This window comes from Crassostrea angulata, chromosome 5 (assembly GCF_025612915.1).
Source record: "Crassostrea angulata isolate pt1a10 chromosome 5, ASM2561291v2, whole genome shotgun sequence".
NCBI classification, from domain to species: Eukaryota; Metazoa; Mollusca; class Bivalvia; order Ostreida; family Ostreidae; genus Magallana; species Magallana angulata.
This window is the reverse complement of record NC_069115.1, coordinates 38,023,754-38,044,513: the sequence shown is the minus strand read 5'-3', so window position 1 is coordinate 38,044,513 and position 20,760 is coordinate 38,023,754. Positions and strand designations below refer to the sequence as shown.

General features: G+C 31.5%; 3 protein-coding genes across 4 annotated transcripts; all 3 read right to left on the bottom strand.

Annotated features, from left to right (window-relative positions):
• Positions 1-1,135: 1,135 nt before the first annotated feature.
• LOC128184937 (E3 ubiquitin/ISG15 ligase TRIM25-like) lies at positions 1,136-6,372 on the bottom strand. 2 transcript variants are annotated; one of them, XM_052854580.1, is made up of 3 exons: positions 6,182-6,372; positions 5,499-5,672; positions 1,136-3,331 (listed from the first exon to the last, which is right to left on the bottom strand). In XM_052854580.1, the coding sequence occupies exon 3, from the start codon at positions 3,228-3,230 to the stop codon at positions 1,254-1,256; it is 1,977 nt and encodes a 658-aa protein (XP_052710540.1). In that variant the 5' UTR covers positions 3,231-3,331; positions 5,499-5,672; positions 6,182-6,372; the 3' UTR covers positions 1,136-1,253. The 2 variants fall into 2 exon arrangements, with proteins under 2 accessions (XP_052710540.1, XP_052710541.1); XM_052854581.1 differs by having other exon boundaries at positions 5,533-5,672.
• Positions 6,373-6,638: 266 nt separating this feature from the next.
• LOC128186090 (E3 ubiquitin-protein ligase TRIM56-like) lies at positions 6,639-8,746 on the bottom strand. The gene is given in 1 exon segment (XM_052855816.1): positions 6,639-8,746. A coding segment is annotated over 1 exon segment (1,212 nt). The 3' UTR covers positions 6,639-7,534.
• A 5,621-nt stretch (positions 8,747-14,367) lies between these two features.
• On the bottom strand, positions 14,368-19,638 carry LOC128185802 (E3 ubiquitin-protein ligase TRIM56-like). The gene is made up of 2 exons (XM_052855468.1): positions 18,428-19,638; positions 14,368-16,641 (listed from the first exon to the last, which is right to left on the bottom strand). Exon 2 carries the CDS (start codon positions 16,538-16,540, stop codon positions 14,537-14,539), a length of 2,004 nt encoding a protein of 667 aa, XP_052711428.1. The 5' UTR covers positions 16,541-16,641; positions 18,428-19,638; the 3' UTR covers positions 14,368-14,536.
• Between the last annotated feature and the right edge of the window lie 1,122 nt (positions 19,639-20,760).

Here is a 20,760-nt window from a genome sequence, read left to right as displayed (position 1 = left end):
TCCATAGAGAGTTATTTGAAATTCTTAATGCCGTAGATGTCTGTAGATTTTTACTACATATGTAGCTACAGTGTAAATACATATTCAAAAAAAAAATAAAAAAAAAAAGATACTGAAATGCAAGTGCAATGTATAAAAAAAACCCCAAATTTTGTACGACCCCTTTAATTCCTGACAAAGTGTCCGGTAGCGAGACACGTCGACGATTGCAATGTATCAATACATGTACATGCATCTCGATAAAGTGATGCTTAGTTCAAAGTTATGCTTGATAATTTTGACAGATTCGGTCCAATGACGAATCCATTTGATATCATCTGTATGAGCTGGTTGAATAGAGTGGAATTATTCAAATTCAAGGAGGGGAGGGCGGGGGGGGGGGGGGTTCGTGGGTTATTTGTTTATTCGCGTGATGTAATTTCTTGGATGCATCGATTTTCAGTTTCAGTAAAAAAATATATAATTATATAACAGTTTGTAAATTTGCTTTCATCGAGGATGTAAAAATCGCGAAGAAGGCTACCCATGAAATACAACGAAAATTGAGCCACCATGAATTCTAATGATTCCACTCAGTAGTCTCTTTTTATTAGTGCCAAAAACTACACTATGACAACATACACAGCGTGACATTACATGCAGTGACAATTCAAATGTAACTGCCATTTAACACAGCTAACAGAGCATTGCTTTGACCAAATATAGGCCTTAGAGAAAACAACACGAAGAAGAGTAAATATTTCTAACAAAAACCCCACTGAGGTCACTGGTATTTCAGGTACAATATTAAACATATCAAATATATACAAACAAACACGAAAAAATACGCAAGGATCAAAAGTACATGTATGTCATTAAAAAATGAAAAAAAGCCCTACAATTTGTTATAATGGTTTCATGATCTTGACATAATTTTCATACAGCTTTTCGGAAAGTGATGAAGTGATCGGATCAAATTAAAAAGTTGGACATATATTTATAACATCATATTTCCGTACTCGGCAGAGTTTTGTACCAGTCTGTCTAGATGATGCGACTCAATTCTTGAGTACTTTAAGTAAAAAGGTCGCAAGATTACTAGTAGTAGTCTTTTTAATTCTAGTATTTCAAATAGGGTCGATATTATTTGTTTTAAAAAATAAAAGCAATGAAACAGTTTTACACCACGTTTAATGATTATTCGATCTTACATAATTAACAAATATTAAAGCAGCAAATGAAGTCGAGTAATACAATATGAAGGACATAAAATTTCAAGTTCTTTTATAAGTTATATCATATACCAAGACTTTACATCCATGTTCAACAGCAACGAGTAGCTTGTCGTGTAAAATTGAAATGCTTGTAGGTCTATCATCTAAGTATAGATCTGTTAAGCGAGTTCCTTTGATATCGTAAACTCCTATTGAACAATTATGAAAGTTGGATATGAATATGTTGTAATACTTGTCAAAGGAAATCGATCCAGGACTGCAGCGAAGAGTCTTGAAGATGTTACCGTTTGCGTCTATCAAAAAAACCAAGGCATTTGCCCTGTCAGATACTGCATAAGAACCATCCGGGAGACAGCAAGAAAACCACCACCAAGCTGGCTGTCCATTGGGAGACAAGTATTTTACAGACACTTTCGTCAGTAGGCCCTTCTTTTGAATGACTATGGCATTGTTCTCTATCCAAGTTAACCGGTTTAAACTTGGAAGAGACGAGAACAGACAGGAAACGTTAGGTAAAGTTTTTTGCGGACTTAAGTCACGTGTAAAACTCGTCATCGTTTTATCATGAGTTAGGCATGCTACACCTTCCCCCCAAACAGAAACTGCTAGCAGTGCGACAACTTTAACATTTCTTAATATTTTGCCAGAAGATAGTGAACAAATCTTTAATTTTGCATTTTCTGTATCTAGGCCAATAAATTGATTATTATCTATCCACGCAACACCCGAAAATCGTGGCTCATATTTATCATCATCTACAGTTAAGTCTAAACTTTTTATGAAGTTGATTTTATATTTTCTATCTTTTTTTTCTTCGAACTTTTTAAAATCTTCTTCTGTCTGTGTAGCTTTTTCAGAAAAACCAAGAAAATCAGACGAATTCTCATCTTTTGGAAAATATTCTTTTTTTGTTTCTTTTGTAAACGGTTCGGCATTACTAAATAACAGTTCCAACCGTGGTTCAATTAACTTTAAAGATATGTCTAGCGTTTCGTCAGATAAACAAGCGCTTATGTTTTTGTAATCGTCATTTCTAGCGCAGTTTTCGAGACTTTCCTGGAGTTCATCCAAGGAGAAAACTATTTCAGCATTCGAGCCACTCAGCATGAATTCCGCATATTGTAAGGCTTGCCTTATAGTTTTTCTTTGAGTAGACACGCTGTTCAATCCACTTACAAGATTCCTCGATTTTGGTAAAAGGAAATCTTCTAAATCCTTCAACATTTTGTTTTTTCCTTTATCAATTCTACTCACGGCTTCGGAAGACTTCTTTATAATTTCACTCTGTATCCCAGTCATCTTTGATTCAAGTTGGCCTTTTCTTGATACAATTGAATCAATAGTTTGATTCAACGTGCCCAATTTTGCTTTCAATTCTTGGTAAAGAATTTTTAAGGCATTTCCTTTTTCTTCTCTTAATTCATCCATGCTCTTAAAATCGTGCCCTTTATGTTCAAGAACAACGCAATTTATACATGTCAAAATATGGCATGGTTTACAATAGAACTTTAATTCTTCGTTCGAATGTTTAGGACAACACGCTTTGAAGCTGGCCATGAACATTGCGTCATCATATTTCCCTGTTTTTATTTCTGTCAGTGACATCACCTGATGATTGATGGTCAGAGTTGTAAGGGTGTGAATATCCGAACATACTTTACACAGAAAGTCTGAACAACTTATGCACTGAGCAACCGCTGGTACGTTTTTCTGTAATTTGAGGCAGCAAACCGCACACACTGGATTTGTCAAACTTTCGGCCCGTTCTTTAGAGAAACAAACACGATTTTGCAAGTATATGTTAGTTTTCATTTCTTGTGGATTTACATCAAGAAATGTTTGACAAACAGGACATTTCTTAAGATTGTCATTTACGTGTTGCTGCTTGAAATTGTCGACAAGACACTTTTCACAGAAAGAATGTAAACAGGGCAGTGTTTTGGGGTCTTCATAAAAAAAAGAGCATAGAAAACATCTCAAGAGATCTGTCTGTGAATATTTTGATCCTAACTCCATTCTTCACACCCGTTAATAAAACGTATGCAATGCAAGTCCTCGATGAATCCCTGTTACTGAAGATATGTCATACTGATCAACAGGAAACATGGAATTTGTTCCTAAAAAAGATATTAAAACATTGATATGTTTTTTGTACTTTTGAGTAGCTAGATCACAAGCAGGAATGCTTAAAAGAATGCTGTCAATCTTATAAAACTCACAAGAATTCATAACTATTTTATTTAGTCGCCATATTAATATATTTGATCGTTACCTAACTGCTAATGAGGAAGACAGACTCGTGAATAAAGATACAGTTGGTTGCTTAACAATTGGGTTATCGAAATGTTATAAACCTTTACGTAAATGTACAGTACTTTTTACAAAATTAACGAAGAAAAAGAGCCAAAAAACTTAATTTCAATAGAAAAAATGCTTAAGTATAGCAGAACTTAACACTTTATCCAACAAATAATAAAGAGGCGATGGTATTGGATCCAAATAACTAGCAACGTATATGTTTTAGTCAAATGAATCAGTAACAAGTTGAAGACTTGATACAGTGTAGCTTTCTGTAGGTCACATTACAATTAGTTATCACCACTTGACTAGCCTTTAAAGTACTGATAATACACTTTGTAATAATTTCAGCTAATAATTATGCTAGATCAAAGGTATTTTGTGTTAAATGTGTTAAAGATAATTTCATGTACTATATTAATATACTGGGCAAAAGTTTTGACAGCCCACAATTGTAAACTCACTAATGTAATTTATTGTTATTTTTATAGATGTTACAAAAATGGATCTTTTATACATCCATGGATAAAATGTATACATGATATACTCAACTCGTGCGGGTTGTCATATATATAGGAAAATCAAACCATATGTAGTTATAACTGGCTTAAGTCAATAGTTAAAGAAATATTACAAAATCAATTTGTACAAGAATGGAGAAGTATAGTAGATAACTCACCAAAATGTATTCATCATAGAATTTTTAAAACAAATCTCAATTTAGAAAAGTACTTGTTGATTTTACCTACATATCTGCGGATCACGTTTACAGAATTACGAACATGTAATCATCAATTCCCCATTGAAACAGGTAGATGGCATAATATTGAAAAACATTTAAGAAAATGTACAATGTGTGATTCTAATAGTATTGGGGATGCATTTCATTATATTTTAGAATGTACACATTTTGTAAACGACAGAAAAATGTTTTTACCCAAGAGATATTATGAAAACCCAAATATTATAAAATTTAACGAGCTCATGAATGCTTTTAATGTAGAAAAACTAAAAAACTTGTCAATATTTATTAAGAAAATTTTCAAAGTCTGTTCTTCCAGAAACCAACTTTAACAACCTATTGTATTGTGATTTTAACCTTTTTTTTTCATTATTACTTCTACTGTACATGTGATCCTTGACTGTATTCGTGTACAGTACTGAATTGGTCTTGGGCGAATAAAGAATTGAATTGAATTGAATTAATAATGAGAGCAAGGTTTGCCATCGTCAGCAATTTGAAATTTTTAGACTTCTCATCTGCCTAGGTTTTATGTCGATAATTGTTGCAAAATAAATAGCATCAAATGTATCCCTTTCCCTCTTTGATGTGTTTACCCGCTATTTTATTGTAAAACAGAAATATTTAAACGAGAAAAAGGAACAATGTCAAATGCATGTGTGCTTAATGAATGAATCACCAATCTGAAATTAATTGAGGGAAAACTAAAAATATATTTGAGAGAGGCACAAATAAAAATTAAAGTTTGTAAACAAAAACTCAATATTTTATATTTTCGACTTTTTAAATTCTAATAGTGTTCATTTCAACTCCTCAAATTGTCTAAGAAATCAAAAATATTATCTTCCGAAAAATAATGCACCAAACTACGCCAAATAGCTTTAAAAACGGTGAGATTTTGTTCAGATACCTAAAAATAGCCTGCTCAGCTAAAGGTGACTGTTATGGATTAGATCACATGGTTCTGATGTTATCAGCCCCAAACAAACAAAATAGAATACGACAATTATAAAGTTTGAGCCTCTCTTAAATAAATTTTTTTTTTGATCTAAATGCTTAATCATCGTCAAGCTAATACTGACTGTAGACAGTTTTCAGTAAATAAACATGACCAACAAATTCCTTTTCACCATTTTGATATAACCGATTGCATAATGTATACAAAATAACAATATGGCCGACTCTATTAAAGGTAAAAAAAAATATAATGAAAAAGACATACTACAAATTTGCGTAAAACTTACCATAAACATGTCTGAATGTAGTGAATTAACAAACCTCAATGATTTCTTTAGCTTCAAAGGGATATAGTCCGAAGTCCTTTGAGATTGTAAAACAATCATTATTGCTTTAACTAATGTGCGATAACTCGTGCTCAACAGAGAGGACAAGTTATATTTATTATGCTCGACAGGTAACTACAAATAGAAATAGGTCACATTGGCGACTAGTACTTGGATGAAAAAAAAAACCTTTAAAAAACACGAAAAAGCACGCATTTTATAAATATTTTTTTTGAAATATTATGCTACAACTAATAATGTTTTACCTACATTTATTTAAGATATAGTTATCTAATTTTTCTACGCGTAAATTCCATATCGATGGGTTATTTGTTTATGTATGAACCATAAACCGAGTTTTAAAAAAGTGAATACACTATTCTCTAATGCAGCATTGTTATAAATGTCGTATCTAAGGATACCGTCATTATCAAACTTTTAGGATAAAAAGGACTTAAATCTCACTTGTCCAATGATTTAATTTCTTTCGAAGTCATACAGCCAACATGTCGACCTTTGGAAGTTAACGTGCAAAAGAGTAACGAGAGAAAGTAAAAAAGAGCAAAGCTTATGATTCTACTCGAAATTTACACGTTTCTAGTATAAATATGCTATGCTTATGCAGTACTTGAGGCTTTATGTACCTTTGGTATCGCCTGGGTTGCTCAACGGGAAAGCTCCTCACTTGAGTTGCAGGGATCCCGGGTTCGATTCCCGGTCTAGCCATATATTTCGTTGTATTTAAATCTCCTTTCCTTCTACAGTTAAAAACGGTATATTTTACACCTACATGTATGTAACCATGATTGAAACAGTGCCGAAGAAGGTAAGTATCATCCATATTGAGTGTCTTAATATTACCGGGATCGATGTCCGAATTCATTTCATGCATATCATTTACAATTTTATGCTATGGTTTGGTGTGCAATTTTAGTGATATGCTATGAGCTTTAAATGCTATGCTCTGAGAAACAGTATTAATACATAAATGTATAAATACAGGAAATAAATAATTAAACCTACAATGTACAGATGTACATAAGTAAGATTTAAATATATGATATAATCTAGATAAATAAAGTCGCAAATAATTGCCGCAAAACAATGGAAACAATATTTCCTAAGTATATGAATCCATCATAAAATTAAAAATATTTTTTCGCTATAAAGAAGTGATTGTAAAACGCTCCTAAAAGCATAAACTATATCCGCTTGAGTGTAATAACATAAATACACAAAGAGAAGGTGGTACCCATAAAATAATTTAATGATTTACTAAATATTCATGCATTTGCTAGTAAATTTGCAATATTTACATTTTTCAAAATTAATTTGTAAATAATATCATTGACCGATATTTAACATCCATATTCAACGGCAACAAGAAGCTTATCGTGTAATTTATATGAAATGAAAATGCTTAACTGTTTGTCAAAGAAAATTGCTTCAGAATCGTTCCAGCAAGTTGAAAATTTTACCACATGCATCTTCTTTATAAATGCATGTATTAGCTTGATCTTATACAACAAAAGAATTAAGCATCTGGTAGATAGGAAGCGTAACGAAGCTAGCCTGCACTAGCCGACTTCACTGGTATTTTTATTGGTGTATCATTCCTTTTAATAAAAATAGTCATGCTTTCTATCTATTTATGTTGGTTTGAATTTCGAAGATAAGGAAACAGATTTTATACTTGAGGAAAGATTTGCTGCGGTTTTAGATCAAGTGAAAATTTGTCATTTTGTAATCTTTTGATAGGCACGCAACTCTTTCAGCCCGAACGGAAACTACCAATGGTTCAAATATCGCGAATGTTTTTAATATTTTTCCAGAAAAAATACATATTCAATTTGGCGTTTTCCGCATCTGTTGCCATGGAATGATTTTCTTCTATCCACACAACGCCCTTTAAAATTGCTCATGTTGGTCACCGTCTGTAGACAAAAGTTTATATTTTTATTTCATTGAAAACATATTTCCTTTTCATTGTCTTCTTATTACCCATGACATATTCCAAAATCTACTTCTGAAGTTTGGGTGGATTTATCAGCAAATGAACAAATAAAGTCAGACGAATTATCATCTTGTGGAGAACCACATTTTCTTTCCATTTCCTTCCAGAAACGTTCAGCACTACCTAGTAACAGTTCAAGGGGCTTAGTTACTTTCAGAGTTATGTTTCACATTTCTGTGTTTATACCTGCAATTTTGAATTTTCCATCATCATCTTCTGCAAGATTCTCCAGCCTTTTTATCAGTTCATCTACTGATAAAACTACATCAACACTCATACCTTTAGACATACATTCTGCATATTGCAAAGCTTGTTTTATTATTTTACATCGAGCAGCTATCTTGTTAATCTCGATTGTAAGGCCTTTCGACTTTGGTAAATATAAATCCTCTAGATCCTTTAACATTTTGTCTCTTCTTTTGTTAATTCTACTCAGGGCTTCGTAACTCTTTTTTCTAATTTTGCTCTCTATGGTTTTTCTCTGTGTTTTAAGTTGGTTCTGTGCGGATTCCATCGAATCTTTACTTCGATTTAATGATTTCAACTTTTCGTTCAGTTTGTGGAAAACGTTCTTTGCAACTTTTACTTTATCTTCTTTTAACATATCCAGAGTCTTATATTCGTGCCCCTTATCTCCAAGTATCAAACAATGAATACATGTCAAAGTATGACACGGTATACAACAGAACTTTATTTCTTCGTCCGGATGTTTAGGACAAAACACTTTAAACCTGACAGACAAGATTGCGTCATCATACTTCCCTGATTTTATTTCTGTCAGTGACATCACCTGATGATTTATCGTTAAAGTTGTCATATTGTGAAAATTTGAACATACTTTACACAGATAATCCAAACAACTAATGCATTGTGCAACTGCCATTGTACTTTTCTGAAATTTGAGTCTACATAGTACACAAATAGGATTTGATAAATTCTTGGCCCGTTCTTTAAAGAACACTACTCGGTTTTTCAAGAGCATATTTGTGTTTTTTTCTTGCAGGTTTTCATCAATTCTTTCTTGGCAAACTGGGCATTTCTTGTTAACGTCAAAAGTGTGCTGCTGAATATTTTTCAGAATACACTTCTTGCAGAACGAATGTAAGCATTGCAATGTTGTTGGTTCTTCGTATAATTCCGAACAAAGAAAACAGGTCAAGAAATCGGATTGTAGAGACTTTGACGCCAGCTCCATACTACAACTGAGTAAAAATATTTGTAAAATGAATCTCCACTAGACCAATTGTCTAGATCTTATGAATATTATAATCAAATCTTGAGCTTCTGAGAAGACTTTATTATGTACCAACCAAGTTCCTATTCCGGGTAACTTTTTAACATTGGTTTTAGTACTATCTTTATGGTTGAGAAAAGCAAGTCTTAATACCTTCGCCTTTGCACTTAGTTGTTAAATTACAACGAGTGCCAACACCAATAGATTATTAACACGTGGCATAATGAGGGAGTTAGTTCAGATATCATCCGTTATTTTTGTCAGCGGATTACTAGTAACTTATCAAAGAATTTAAAAGAAAAACAAAAAACATATGCTTGTTAGAGTGCTGGTATTCTATTTTTCGTGTTATTTACAATAGAAATTAAGATGATTTTATTTACCAATGACTTATGTTATAAAAATTCTGGTGCAATTTTCAAGTATTTATATGATGTCATGGATTTAGTCAACACACAACGGTGTTACTTCCCCCTAATGTAACAGAATTACTAGATGTATTAAAAACATTCATTTAGTTTATATTACACAGATCTTTCATTTTTTTAAATGAATATTTATCATAAAAAGACAACCAAAAAGAAACATGAAGGGATAGGTTCACATATTACTTACATGTCCGGGAATTTGAACAAACAACTTCTTTGACTCCTCGAGGTTATCAATGATCACTGATAACTGTTCACAGAAATTCCTTTAAGTTAGCAAATGCGTGTCTTTGCGGCAAGACATAAACGTAATGCACATTCTATTACTCCTCGTAATAGTTAATGCTGTACAACTGAAAGAATGAAGGATTAAAAAAATAATCAATAGATGAACAGCTTGAATCTAGTGACAGATTCCTGACTTTCATTGCATGTGGACGTGCAGAATGCACATAACACATCAAATCAAACAAATTTATAAAGCAGAAAATTGCAAGCAAAGTAGAGTAAATGTAAAATTATTGAGTTTGTTATATATTTACAATACTATACAAAACTCTTCAACATGCTCTCCATCTGGCTCTTATGCTAACGTAACTATTATTTCGCTCATAACGATTTTTAGACAGCTTGTGTTATATTTGACAAATAACGATTTTCAATCATCTCAGACATCTAATACAGGATAAACTTAAATACATATTTAATGCATTTATTAAATTAATCAAGTTATTAATCTTAAATTCTACAATAAGGTACAGGGAATTGGATTAATTTCATATAAGTGATAAAAAACAATATTAATAATTATTTGATAAAAATAAATATCAAATGAATTGACACGTTTTTTAACTTAAGGATGACGTTTACTCAGAATGAAAACAAATTCCACTGATGATAATGAAAAACCAATCATTGTGTGTTATAGACCTTACATGGTAGTGTTATTCTTCACTTTCAAAAAAGTAGGTCAATGACCTACTTTTTGAGTTAATGACCATTGGATATTTTTGGGAAATTCAAGAAAAATCCATAAACATTTTTCACTATGATTCAGATTTTTTTAATTGTGAAAATAATACAAATTGCTTAACTCTTTAACAAATGAAATAAAGTTTATGAATGGTATTGACATTAAATAGATACAAAGCATTAAGTTTTCATTCACAATTTTTATAAATATTCTAGTCCGAATTTCCTCTATCAGTTTTCAAATTACTACCCATTTTTCATTCAATATAACAAAAATCTGAATGATGATAATGCTAAAACATTAATAGTATTAAACTAAGTCTATTGACCTTTTTCTGCTGGTATAAAATTTATATGAGGTCAATGATAAAAATTTTGCGTTTTTTTTAATTGTTTTTAATTTTTAAGCATTTTTCAATATTTTTGTAGTGTGTGCCATACGATTATCTAAACGAAAAAGCAAGATAAAACCAACAGAAAATATGCAAAATTATGTTGACTAACAAATAAAATCTTAACTTTAAATATCATAGTACTACCAAAAATATTTCAATGGAAAACAAAATCTGAAAAATTTAGTTCGAATGTCCTCTGTTTTGCTAAAAGTCAAACTTTGTCAGAGCCTAATTCCATAATTTAGTAAAAATTTCGATGGTTATATTAATAATAATTCATTTCATAAATACTTTTTGTATTTAAAACAAATTTTACTCATGAAATTTACCTATTTAACTATCCGGATTTGAGAACTCAAACCCTGAGTAAACAACGTCCTTAATAATAATAGTGTGAAAAAGTGATCCTAGAACCTATAATTATAATAAGTTATGTGATACGATCTATATTTGTGCAATCCGAAATACCTAGAAAATGTGGTAGTATTGTGTTAGGCATGACATGTAGATCAATTATTTTTTGAATACCAGAAGTAAGAAAATAATAAATTTTTAAAAGTCTTCATTGAAATTACAAGGAAGTAGGTAGAACATCATTATTGATAAGCAGCTAATATTTGCGGTTTTTACGAAATGCCACTTAAAAAATTTTAAATTGATAGCCAAAGCAAGGGTACATATACAAAATTTTGGTTCAGTATAGATCTCCCAGTTTTGTCATTGAAAAAAACAAACGACATTCTTAATAGGAGATAGTTTAAAAATTACAGTGATATGGTCAGAAATTGTATTTCAAATTTGTGTATGAAAAATGGATTTACATATGTAGTTTAATGACATACTGGTTCTTATTATCTAAACTCTAAATTCGAATAAGCGAGACCACAGTTTTTTTCTGGCACTAAAACCTTTTTTTGCGAAATGCAAAATCATCATACAATATATCCGTATGTAATTACTGACAAAAAAGTTAGCCGATTAATGATATGACATATGTTTTTTCCTCTGAAATTTCCAATTCTATTCTTTCAATTACATAAAGATTTCTATATTATCAGATTAACAACTACATAGTAAAACTACTCTTTGCTACCATTTTATTGCATACTTTAGTAAGCATCATTAAAGGGACCTAGACACGATTTGAGATCAAAAATTTTATTCTTATTTTTTATGTATAAAATAGTTTACCGGTGCATTTTAAATGATTGACCAAAATATTAAATGTTAAAGTCAAGTTACAAGCAAGATAAAGAGGTAAGAATTAGTTATTATGTAAACAAAGCTCGAGTCTTAAAGCTGTTTACAAATAATGTAATGTAGAGATTTACCATTTCTTAGACAAAATGACATGTAAAAACAATTTAAACTAACTCAATATCTTCATTAATACTTGTATCAACAAAAGAAAGATATATTTGATTGAAACTTAAAAATACAACACATATGTAAAAAATGACAATATTCGAGCTTTGTTTACAAAACAAAGAATTATGAACTCTGTATCTTGCTCATCACTTGATATTTGACCTTCAAATTTTAACACAGCATTAAAAGCTTCTATACTTATCAGTATAAACATTGAGAATGGAAAAATAAAATTTGAAACTTTCGAGTCAAATCGTGTCCAAGTCCTTTGAAATAAAATTGTGAAACTCATGATATATGTTTTATATTATATCAAAAGTTTAATTGACACTGCTTTTGTTTGTTCTGTGACATTAAATGTATTATGTATACGAAAGTACCAGGTTTCAATGTTTAAATATCTGTACTTTGAACTGTCAATAGATAGCGTTGTGTATTTCTTTGTTAATTCCAAAATATCCATGATAACGGAAATAAACAGAAGCAAAATTATTTTTTTAATAAACCCCCAAATCGACAAGACAATTTATCGATGAAAAACCTAATAATTTATTGTTGAAGTTTAAAGAGTGTGACTGTCCGAACATATGTTGCACAGAAAATCAAAACATTGATTGAAAAACAATAAGGTAAATATAGAGGATCTCTCATTATTTGCGATGGAATATGACTTTTATCCAACGAGTTGTGTGATTTCTATTCCCGAGCCTTGGCGAGGGAATAGAAAACATACAACGAGTTGGATAAAAATCATATACCATTGCAATTCACGAGAGATCCTTTTTATCACATGTTTTACCTTTAGTTATATTTTGTTAATCTCAATTCTTTCTGTAAAAATTATGACCCCCCAAATTTGGCCCCCAAAATTCGATATTTTTAAAATGATTCAGGCACATTACTTTGTAAAGAGTTGACATGAAATATGTTTTTCACCAATTTATTTGATTTATATGCACTCACTGGCAGTATATGACGTCAGAAGTGACGCTATCTTTATTATTCAATCAAAATCAATCAAAAATTGACATTTCTCTCATCTTTTTTTCGAATGGGATATATAATGCGACTCTTTGAACAAAAACGAACTTTTTGTCACTTATAAGTATTGGAGAGATACATCTTTGGTGAAAATATTTTGTTTGTTCAAGCAGTCGCCCAATGTTTCCTTAAAGATAAACTGCCTCAAAACAAGCCGTTTTATGCTAAAAATGAGAAATGGCGGAAAAAGGTAAACTTTATGATGTCATATTTTTAAATTGTGGGCATTAAAATCAAAATGAAAATTATGAAAAAACTTCAATTGTATATCTGTACAAATAAAAAAGAATTACAGTAAAATGACAATGTTCATTTTAGGGGGCCATTTTAGGCTCACACCATATATAATCCTTTTCAAACACCTGTGTGATACATGTAAATGAACAAGCATTCTGAGAGTATTGCATAAGCAATACATGTCCCCTACCGGTTTGTGGAAATAATGAAAACAATGCACTGTTATGCAGAATATCGAACCCGAACATTAAAAAATTGGAATATAAAAAATTAATTTTCTCGAAAATATGTCAACCAGACGCTACAAAAGTGTAAACTTGATCTGTAGTTTGACAAATTTGAAGCTGTTCAGCAAAATTCATATTATTCCTCAAACACATAAAGAAAAAAAGTGTGGAAAACTGAATTTGGACAGACAGACAGACAGACAGACAGACAGACTGACAGACAGACGGACAGACGGACGGGAATTTTTTTTTCCTTTTTTTGGGGTTTTTAATGCGAAAGAGTTCCACATCATGTCAGCCTCCAGTAAAAACTTTAAGGGTGCATTAAAGCTTATATATGTAGTTTATTTTCAAAACAGCATGACCACGGGTTGTAATTTAAACCAAATTATCAATATAGATAATAATTGTTTTTCCTTCCTTTTTAAGAAGAATAAAAATGACACACCAGCGAACGTAAACGGTTGTAAAATGTGTACAAAACGACTTTCAGAGACGTTTCACAGTATTTTATTATTGGATAATATTAATATAATGAAAACAAATGAGAAATTAAGAAAATTGCATGTCCTCTATTGATTTGTATTTAAAACTTATGAGCAACGTGCTGCGTTAAAATGACGTTGCGAATAGTTCGCGGCTGCTCTTGGTCACTGTACATAGACAAGTTTATCAGCTTACCAGAGATGATCAAATTGTTATGGACTAGAAAGTTTTAACGTTAATAAATGTCGTCCTGGTTAACATTCTGGTGAATTTTCAAGGGATTATTTTTTTTTTCAAAATGTATAATATTGAATGTCTCAATAATTTTCAAACAACGCTCGTAGAAGATAGTTAATAATTAAGGTAATAATAAAATAAAACAAAATAATTAATAATAAAAGTAAAATATACTGATTTCAGTAGATAGTTTATGGTTAACAAATCATATTTTGACATTTTAAGTAGATATACTGGTAATTTGTTGACTATTCAGGGTCCTTAAATCATGACAAATATTTGCTTAAATACATTAATTGCCTAAATGCACCACAATAACGAGATGAGACAAAGAACTAAATAATGCTATTGACTTAATGTTCATTTATAAGTAATATCATATACATATACTTTACATCCACGCTCAACGGCAACAAGTAGCTTGTCGTGCAGAATTGATATGCTTCTTGGTCTTTCATCTAAGTTCAAATCTGTAATGTAGGTTCCATCGATATCGTAAACCCAAATTGAGGCGGTATCGAAAAATGTTACGAATATATTGTAATATTTGTCAAAGGTTATTGATCCAGGATTGCAACAGAGTGTCCTGAAAATCTTGCCATGTGTGTCAATTAAATGAACACATGTATTTGTTTTATCAGAAATAACAAAAAGGCCACTCGGAAGACAGCAAGCGTATCGAATAAAGATTGGTTGAGTTGATTTCACATCTAGAGGAATTTTTGTAAATGTGTCCTTCTTTCGAATAAAAATAGTCGTGTTTTCTATCCAAGTTAGTTGGTTCAAACTGGGAAGAGATGAAAATATACTTGACACATTGGGGAAAATTTGCTGTGGGCGTAGGTCACGTGTTAGAGTCGTCAATTTGTTATCTTTCGATAAACACGCAATACCTTCATCCCAAACAGAAACTGCCAATGGTTCAGCAATTTTAACTTTTTTCAATATATTTCCAGACAAAAGCGAATATATCTTTATTTTTGCATTTCCTGCATCTACGGCTACGAATTCATTTTCAGCAATCCATGCAACGCCCGTAAAATAAGGCTTATGTGTGTCATCATCTTCTGTCAAGTCTACAGATTTCATTTTATTGATTTTACATTTTATTTTCATGGTATCCCTTTTTTCATTATTTTTTTTAAAATCTTCTTCTAATGTTTGTGTGGTTTTATCTGTTAAGCAAACAAAATCAGACGAATTATCTTCTTTTGAATATGATTTTCCGCCCTTTTCTTCAATTTCTTTCGAAAAGGTTTGTTCATTATCTAGCAACAAGTTTAAATAAGGCTCATTTATCTTCAAGGTAAAGTTTGGCGTTTCTGTGGTTAAATAAGAATACAAACCTTTGTAACCTGCGTCATCATCACATTTAGCAAGGTTTTCAAGTCTCTCTTTGAGTTCATCTAATGAGAGGATTATCTCATCGTTCGCACCATTGCACACAAATTCTGCGTATTGTAAAGCTTGTTCTATGATTTCACATTGAAAAGTCATTTTGTTGACCACGGTTTCAAGATCTTTCAACTTTGGTACATAAAAGTTGTCTAGGTCCATTTTCACCTGGTTTCCTCTTTTATGAATTCTACTTACGGCTTCGGAACACTTCTTTGTTATTTGTCTCTCTAGTGTTGTCTTCTGTGTTTTAAGTTGGTCTTCTTTGGATTTCATTGATTTTTTGCTTTGGTTTAACGTGTTCAACTTTTCTTTTAATTTTTCGCAAACTTTCTTTGTAGCGCTTAACTTTTCTTCTTTTAAGTCATCCAAACTCTTCAGATCATGCCCATTATGCCCAAGAAGAATGCACTGATAACATGTCAAAATATGACATGGTTTACAATAGAACTTATATTTCTGTTCAGAATGATTGGGGCAAAAGGCTCTTTTGAACTTGACCATAAACATAGCGTAATCATACTTCCCTGTTTTTATTTCTGTCAGAGACAACACCCGATGATTGATCGTTGAAGTTGTATAAGTGTGAATTTTAGAACATGCTTCACACAAAAAATCTATACAACTAATGCACTGTGTAGCTGCAGCTATGTTTTTTTGCAGTCTAAGTTTGCAAACTGCACAAATCGGATTTACCAGATCTTTAGCCTTATCTTTGAAAAACTTCACCCAGTTTTGCAAAACGACATTATTATCTATATCTTCCGGGGCTCCATCAAATGTTTCTTGACAAACTGGACATTTCGTTGGAAGGTCAGTTGGTTTCTTCTGAATATCTTTAAGGAGACATTTCTTGCAGAACGTATGTAGGCATGGCAAAGTTTTTGGGTCTTCATAAAATTCAGAGCAAATTAAACATCTCAGGATATCTTTTTGTGGTGTCTTCGATCCCAATTCCATTTTAAACATCAGTCAATAAAACATTGTACAGTGTACATTCTTGAATATGCACATTGCATGGCCCTTATTAATACAATACTTGTATTTTTCGTAGATAAAGTTTGCAGTATCTAAAACAGAAACCATTCATATTTATTAAAGCAGGATCTAAGAATCACGTTTGTTTGTATATAAAATATCTATGCAAGCAATATATAGATAATTTTACTGCTACAGATTCATTAAGCATGCTTTACTTTACACCAAAATTGTTTTACCGGGCGTTCCTAAAAGGACTATTGAAAGTAAGGCTCGATATTCCTTTGAAATTAAAAATTGATCTCTATATCAACACATAATACAATTATTAATGCGCGTTGTCAGTAAGGTAGGTGAACTAAAAGCCCTTAAACATGTGACCTACCTAAAAGAGAAAAACACATTCATTACAAATTCACGTGGACATCTTGCACAATAAAACGATGTCAAGGTCTTTTTAAATCAGCAATTGTACATGTTTGCAAAACTTGTTTGGTTTACATAAACGTACGTATAGTTCAACCAATATTGATTTTTAACTGCATGCTTTAAAATTTCCAGTCTATATTGCCTTTGTTACTTCTAACCTGGGTTTATAGTTTGTTCCTGACAATATTATGACAAAGAATTTTTCTTTAACTATCTTTTAGAGCTTACTATGGGAAGACTTTATCTTTATTATTATTCAGTTTTTATACAGATAACAATAATACATAAACATTACAGGAATAAGTTAGGAAAACATAAATCTAAATTTGTCGATTAAATATAAATATTAAACAAAGAGACCCAGAGGCCTTAACATCACCTGAATACCATAGGTCATACAAAAATCAGTGAAGTAATCTCGCATATGCATTTAATTTGGCTTTATTCTAGACTAAAAATTAGGTTTGACCCCCGCATTCCCTACCTACATTCTTACAAAACCTACGATTTTAGTAAACAAAAAATAAAAGTGCATGACTAGTTACTTTGTTGACAAAAGACACTAAAGATACCTATTATAGATATCTCACCTAACCCCCACCACCCAAAAAAATCCTCCTGGCATTCTTAAGAAAAATTAAGTGGTACACTGCCTTATTTCACTACTTGATTTGCATTTATGCTTTTGTCAGTATCACTATATCTAAAGTACTGCTCTTGTTCGGCATATTTAAAGGACAACCCCCTAAGGTTCCTTAACTTTGATAAACAGCTAACAACTCTAGATCTGCTCCAATAATGTGTATTTATTTTAATTCAACAGTAAAACAAAAAGAGATTTTAAACATTATAAACTTTATGACCATTCCCCAACTACTTCATAAACATTATGGTCCTATAGTCAAACCAAATTCCCATGCAAGTGTACATGTACATGAACAATTTTGAAGTGCATTTTTGTCTAATACGATGTCAACAATTCCCTATCAGCAGATATAAAGAAGACGATGTTAAAGAATTATGTACATTTACACTATATGACTATATTGGTCCTGCCTACTATTAAACCCTCTACTCTAAAGACATAAAATTTATACTTTTGGTGGAATTTTTTCTGGTCTATAACTATGAAAACTATGAATTCAGTTTTTCATTCGGATGTACAGAAGGAGAGAAGATGAAAATTTAGCAATTTGACCTGCGCCCGCAAGGCATGAGTAATGAATTTTACAATGTATATTCCTTTTCCTATAAAGATGAATCATACATGTACCACATTTGTGAAGACTTGACCAGATATTTTTCAAGGAAAAGTTAAGAAACAGTAATTGTTACGCTCGACAACGAACAAAAACCATTTGCAATGGGTCACCTGTGTGACTCATGATCAGATGCTCTAAATATTATTTGCGAAAATGAAGGGAGCTTTTTATTTCAAAGAATACTTACGGTTATTAAAATCAGCCCCTCTAGTCCTTGTCAATGATAGCTTACAGTCCGTCAAAATATTCCCACAGCGGCAATACATAAACAATTTTTGGTAGCTCGGAGTAACGGCACTACAATCGAATGAAGCATTGAAAGCAAACATGAAAGAAAATAAATTATCGACGAAAGGCGGAGTGACATTAATCGAAAATCGATAAATTTCAAAGTTTGATCTAGTGGCATTTTAAAAATTTTACCTCTCATTGCATGCAAGTACACTAGATATGATTGTGTCGTCTTACCTAAAGATAAGAACAAAAATTCAAACGGATTTGAACTGCATCTGATCTAAGACAAACTTTTCCGAAAACAAAATTTTCAAGCAACTTAACTGATATAAACTTTTCATTGGTTTTAAATGAATTTTTTTTTTTAAAATTCCAGCAATTGTTTGCTTGTATGCGGTTTTTTTGGCTTTGTTGAAATACATTAGTTCTTTGAATTAGGAATTAATTATTACTGAACGAAAATCAAAGGTATATTTCTTATCTAACAGATACGACAAACTAAATACTTAACAAGTGGTTTATCTAAGACTTTATGACTGTTTATATCTTTAGACCATGGTTTATCGATTTTAAGGAATTGTCTCTTAGATGTGTTTTAAAATGCCACCTTGACACAGGCAAAATCATCCGACAGGGTATTGTATATCTTGGTACAATGACACCAAGATACAATGTATATGATACACGTCACGTCAACCTACACCAACCTTTGTCTAAAAAAAAGAAACATTAGGTTCCTTATTTATAATTCATTAGAGTTTTTAAAAAATACATTTGCTTAAATTCTTCAAAAATGGATCGTTCGCCTCGTGTGCGCCGCATGATTAATTCCATCCATTGTATTACACATGTATACCACATCTAATTCGTCTTGTTCGAATATAGGGAAATTTATATATTCATTGTCGGCTGTATTTGCTTTGCTTCCTTTTTTGTTCTTAAAAATAATGATTGCCTTCTTTTTGAAATTTATTAGTATGAACAACCTGAGTAAATTTAAAGAACGATTAGTTTTAATTAAGGTATTTGAATCTTATGTAAGTATAACAACATATTTAAATCCATGTATCAAAGAAACATTAGAGTTTTTCAATTCATTTGCTTAAATTCTTCAAAAATGGATCGTTCGCCTCGTGTGCGCCGCATGATTAATTCCATCCATTGTATTACACATGTATACCAAATCTAATTCGTCTTGTTCGAATATAGGGAAATTTATATATTCATTGTCGGCTGTATTTGCTTTGCTTCCTTTTTTGTTCTTAAAAATAATGATTGCCTTCTTTTTGTAATTTATTAGTGTGAACAACTTGAGTAATTTGGAAGAACGATTAGTTTTAATTAAGGTATTTGAATCTTATGTAAGTATAACAACATATTTAAATCCATGTATCAAAGAAACATTAGAGTATTTCAATTCATTTGCTTAAATTCTTCAAAGATGGATCGTTCGCCTCGTGTGCGCCGCATGATTAATTCCATCCATTGTATTACACATGTATACCAAATCTAATTCGTCTTGTTCGAATATAGGGAAATTTATATATTCATTGTCGGCTGTATTTGCTTTGCTTCCTTTTTTGTTCTTAAAAATAATGATTGCCTTCTTTTTGTAATTTATTAGTGTGAACAACTTGAGTAATTTGGAAGAACGATTAGTTTTAATTAAGGTGTTTGAATCTTATGTAAGTATAACAACATATTTAAATCCATGTATCAAAGAAAAGTTCATTTAGGCTTCAACATTTTCAGCATCAAATCTGTCTTTCTCTGCTTTTATTCTCCATGTCACCAATTCCCTTTTGCGATATTAGTCTAACTCAGTCAAAATATCATAATGTTGCGTAAGTTTCACAGGTCAGTTCTTATTTTGTTGTTAAAATCTGTACACTTATTAAACATATATAAAATCTAAAACTTTGCAAGGAAAACTCTCTATCGGATAAAGGCTGTGTAATAAAGTTGATTCAGTTTTGTATATACGGGTGTTTATATTTGTGTTCCTCTTTAATTTTGTTATGAATGGGTTACCGTATGTGAGTGACGAGTGTCGGGTGAGTGTGCTATTTTTAGATCGAGTATTTAAAGTGACCGGTTTGGGTGTAGTGGTCAGTAGAGGGTCCGGTAACGACATCAGCCGGGTGCCACGTTTTGCAGCTCCTGTTTCAAGATATGGTGAATATCTCAAGTTAGCTTAATACTAAGGAGAAATGGGTAGCCATTGAAATTTTGGATTCTGTTAGGCGGGCACATGTTTTCCTAGCCGGTAAGGTTGTTTTGTTGTTA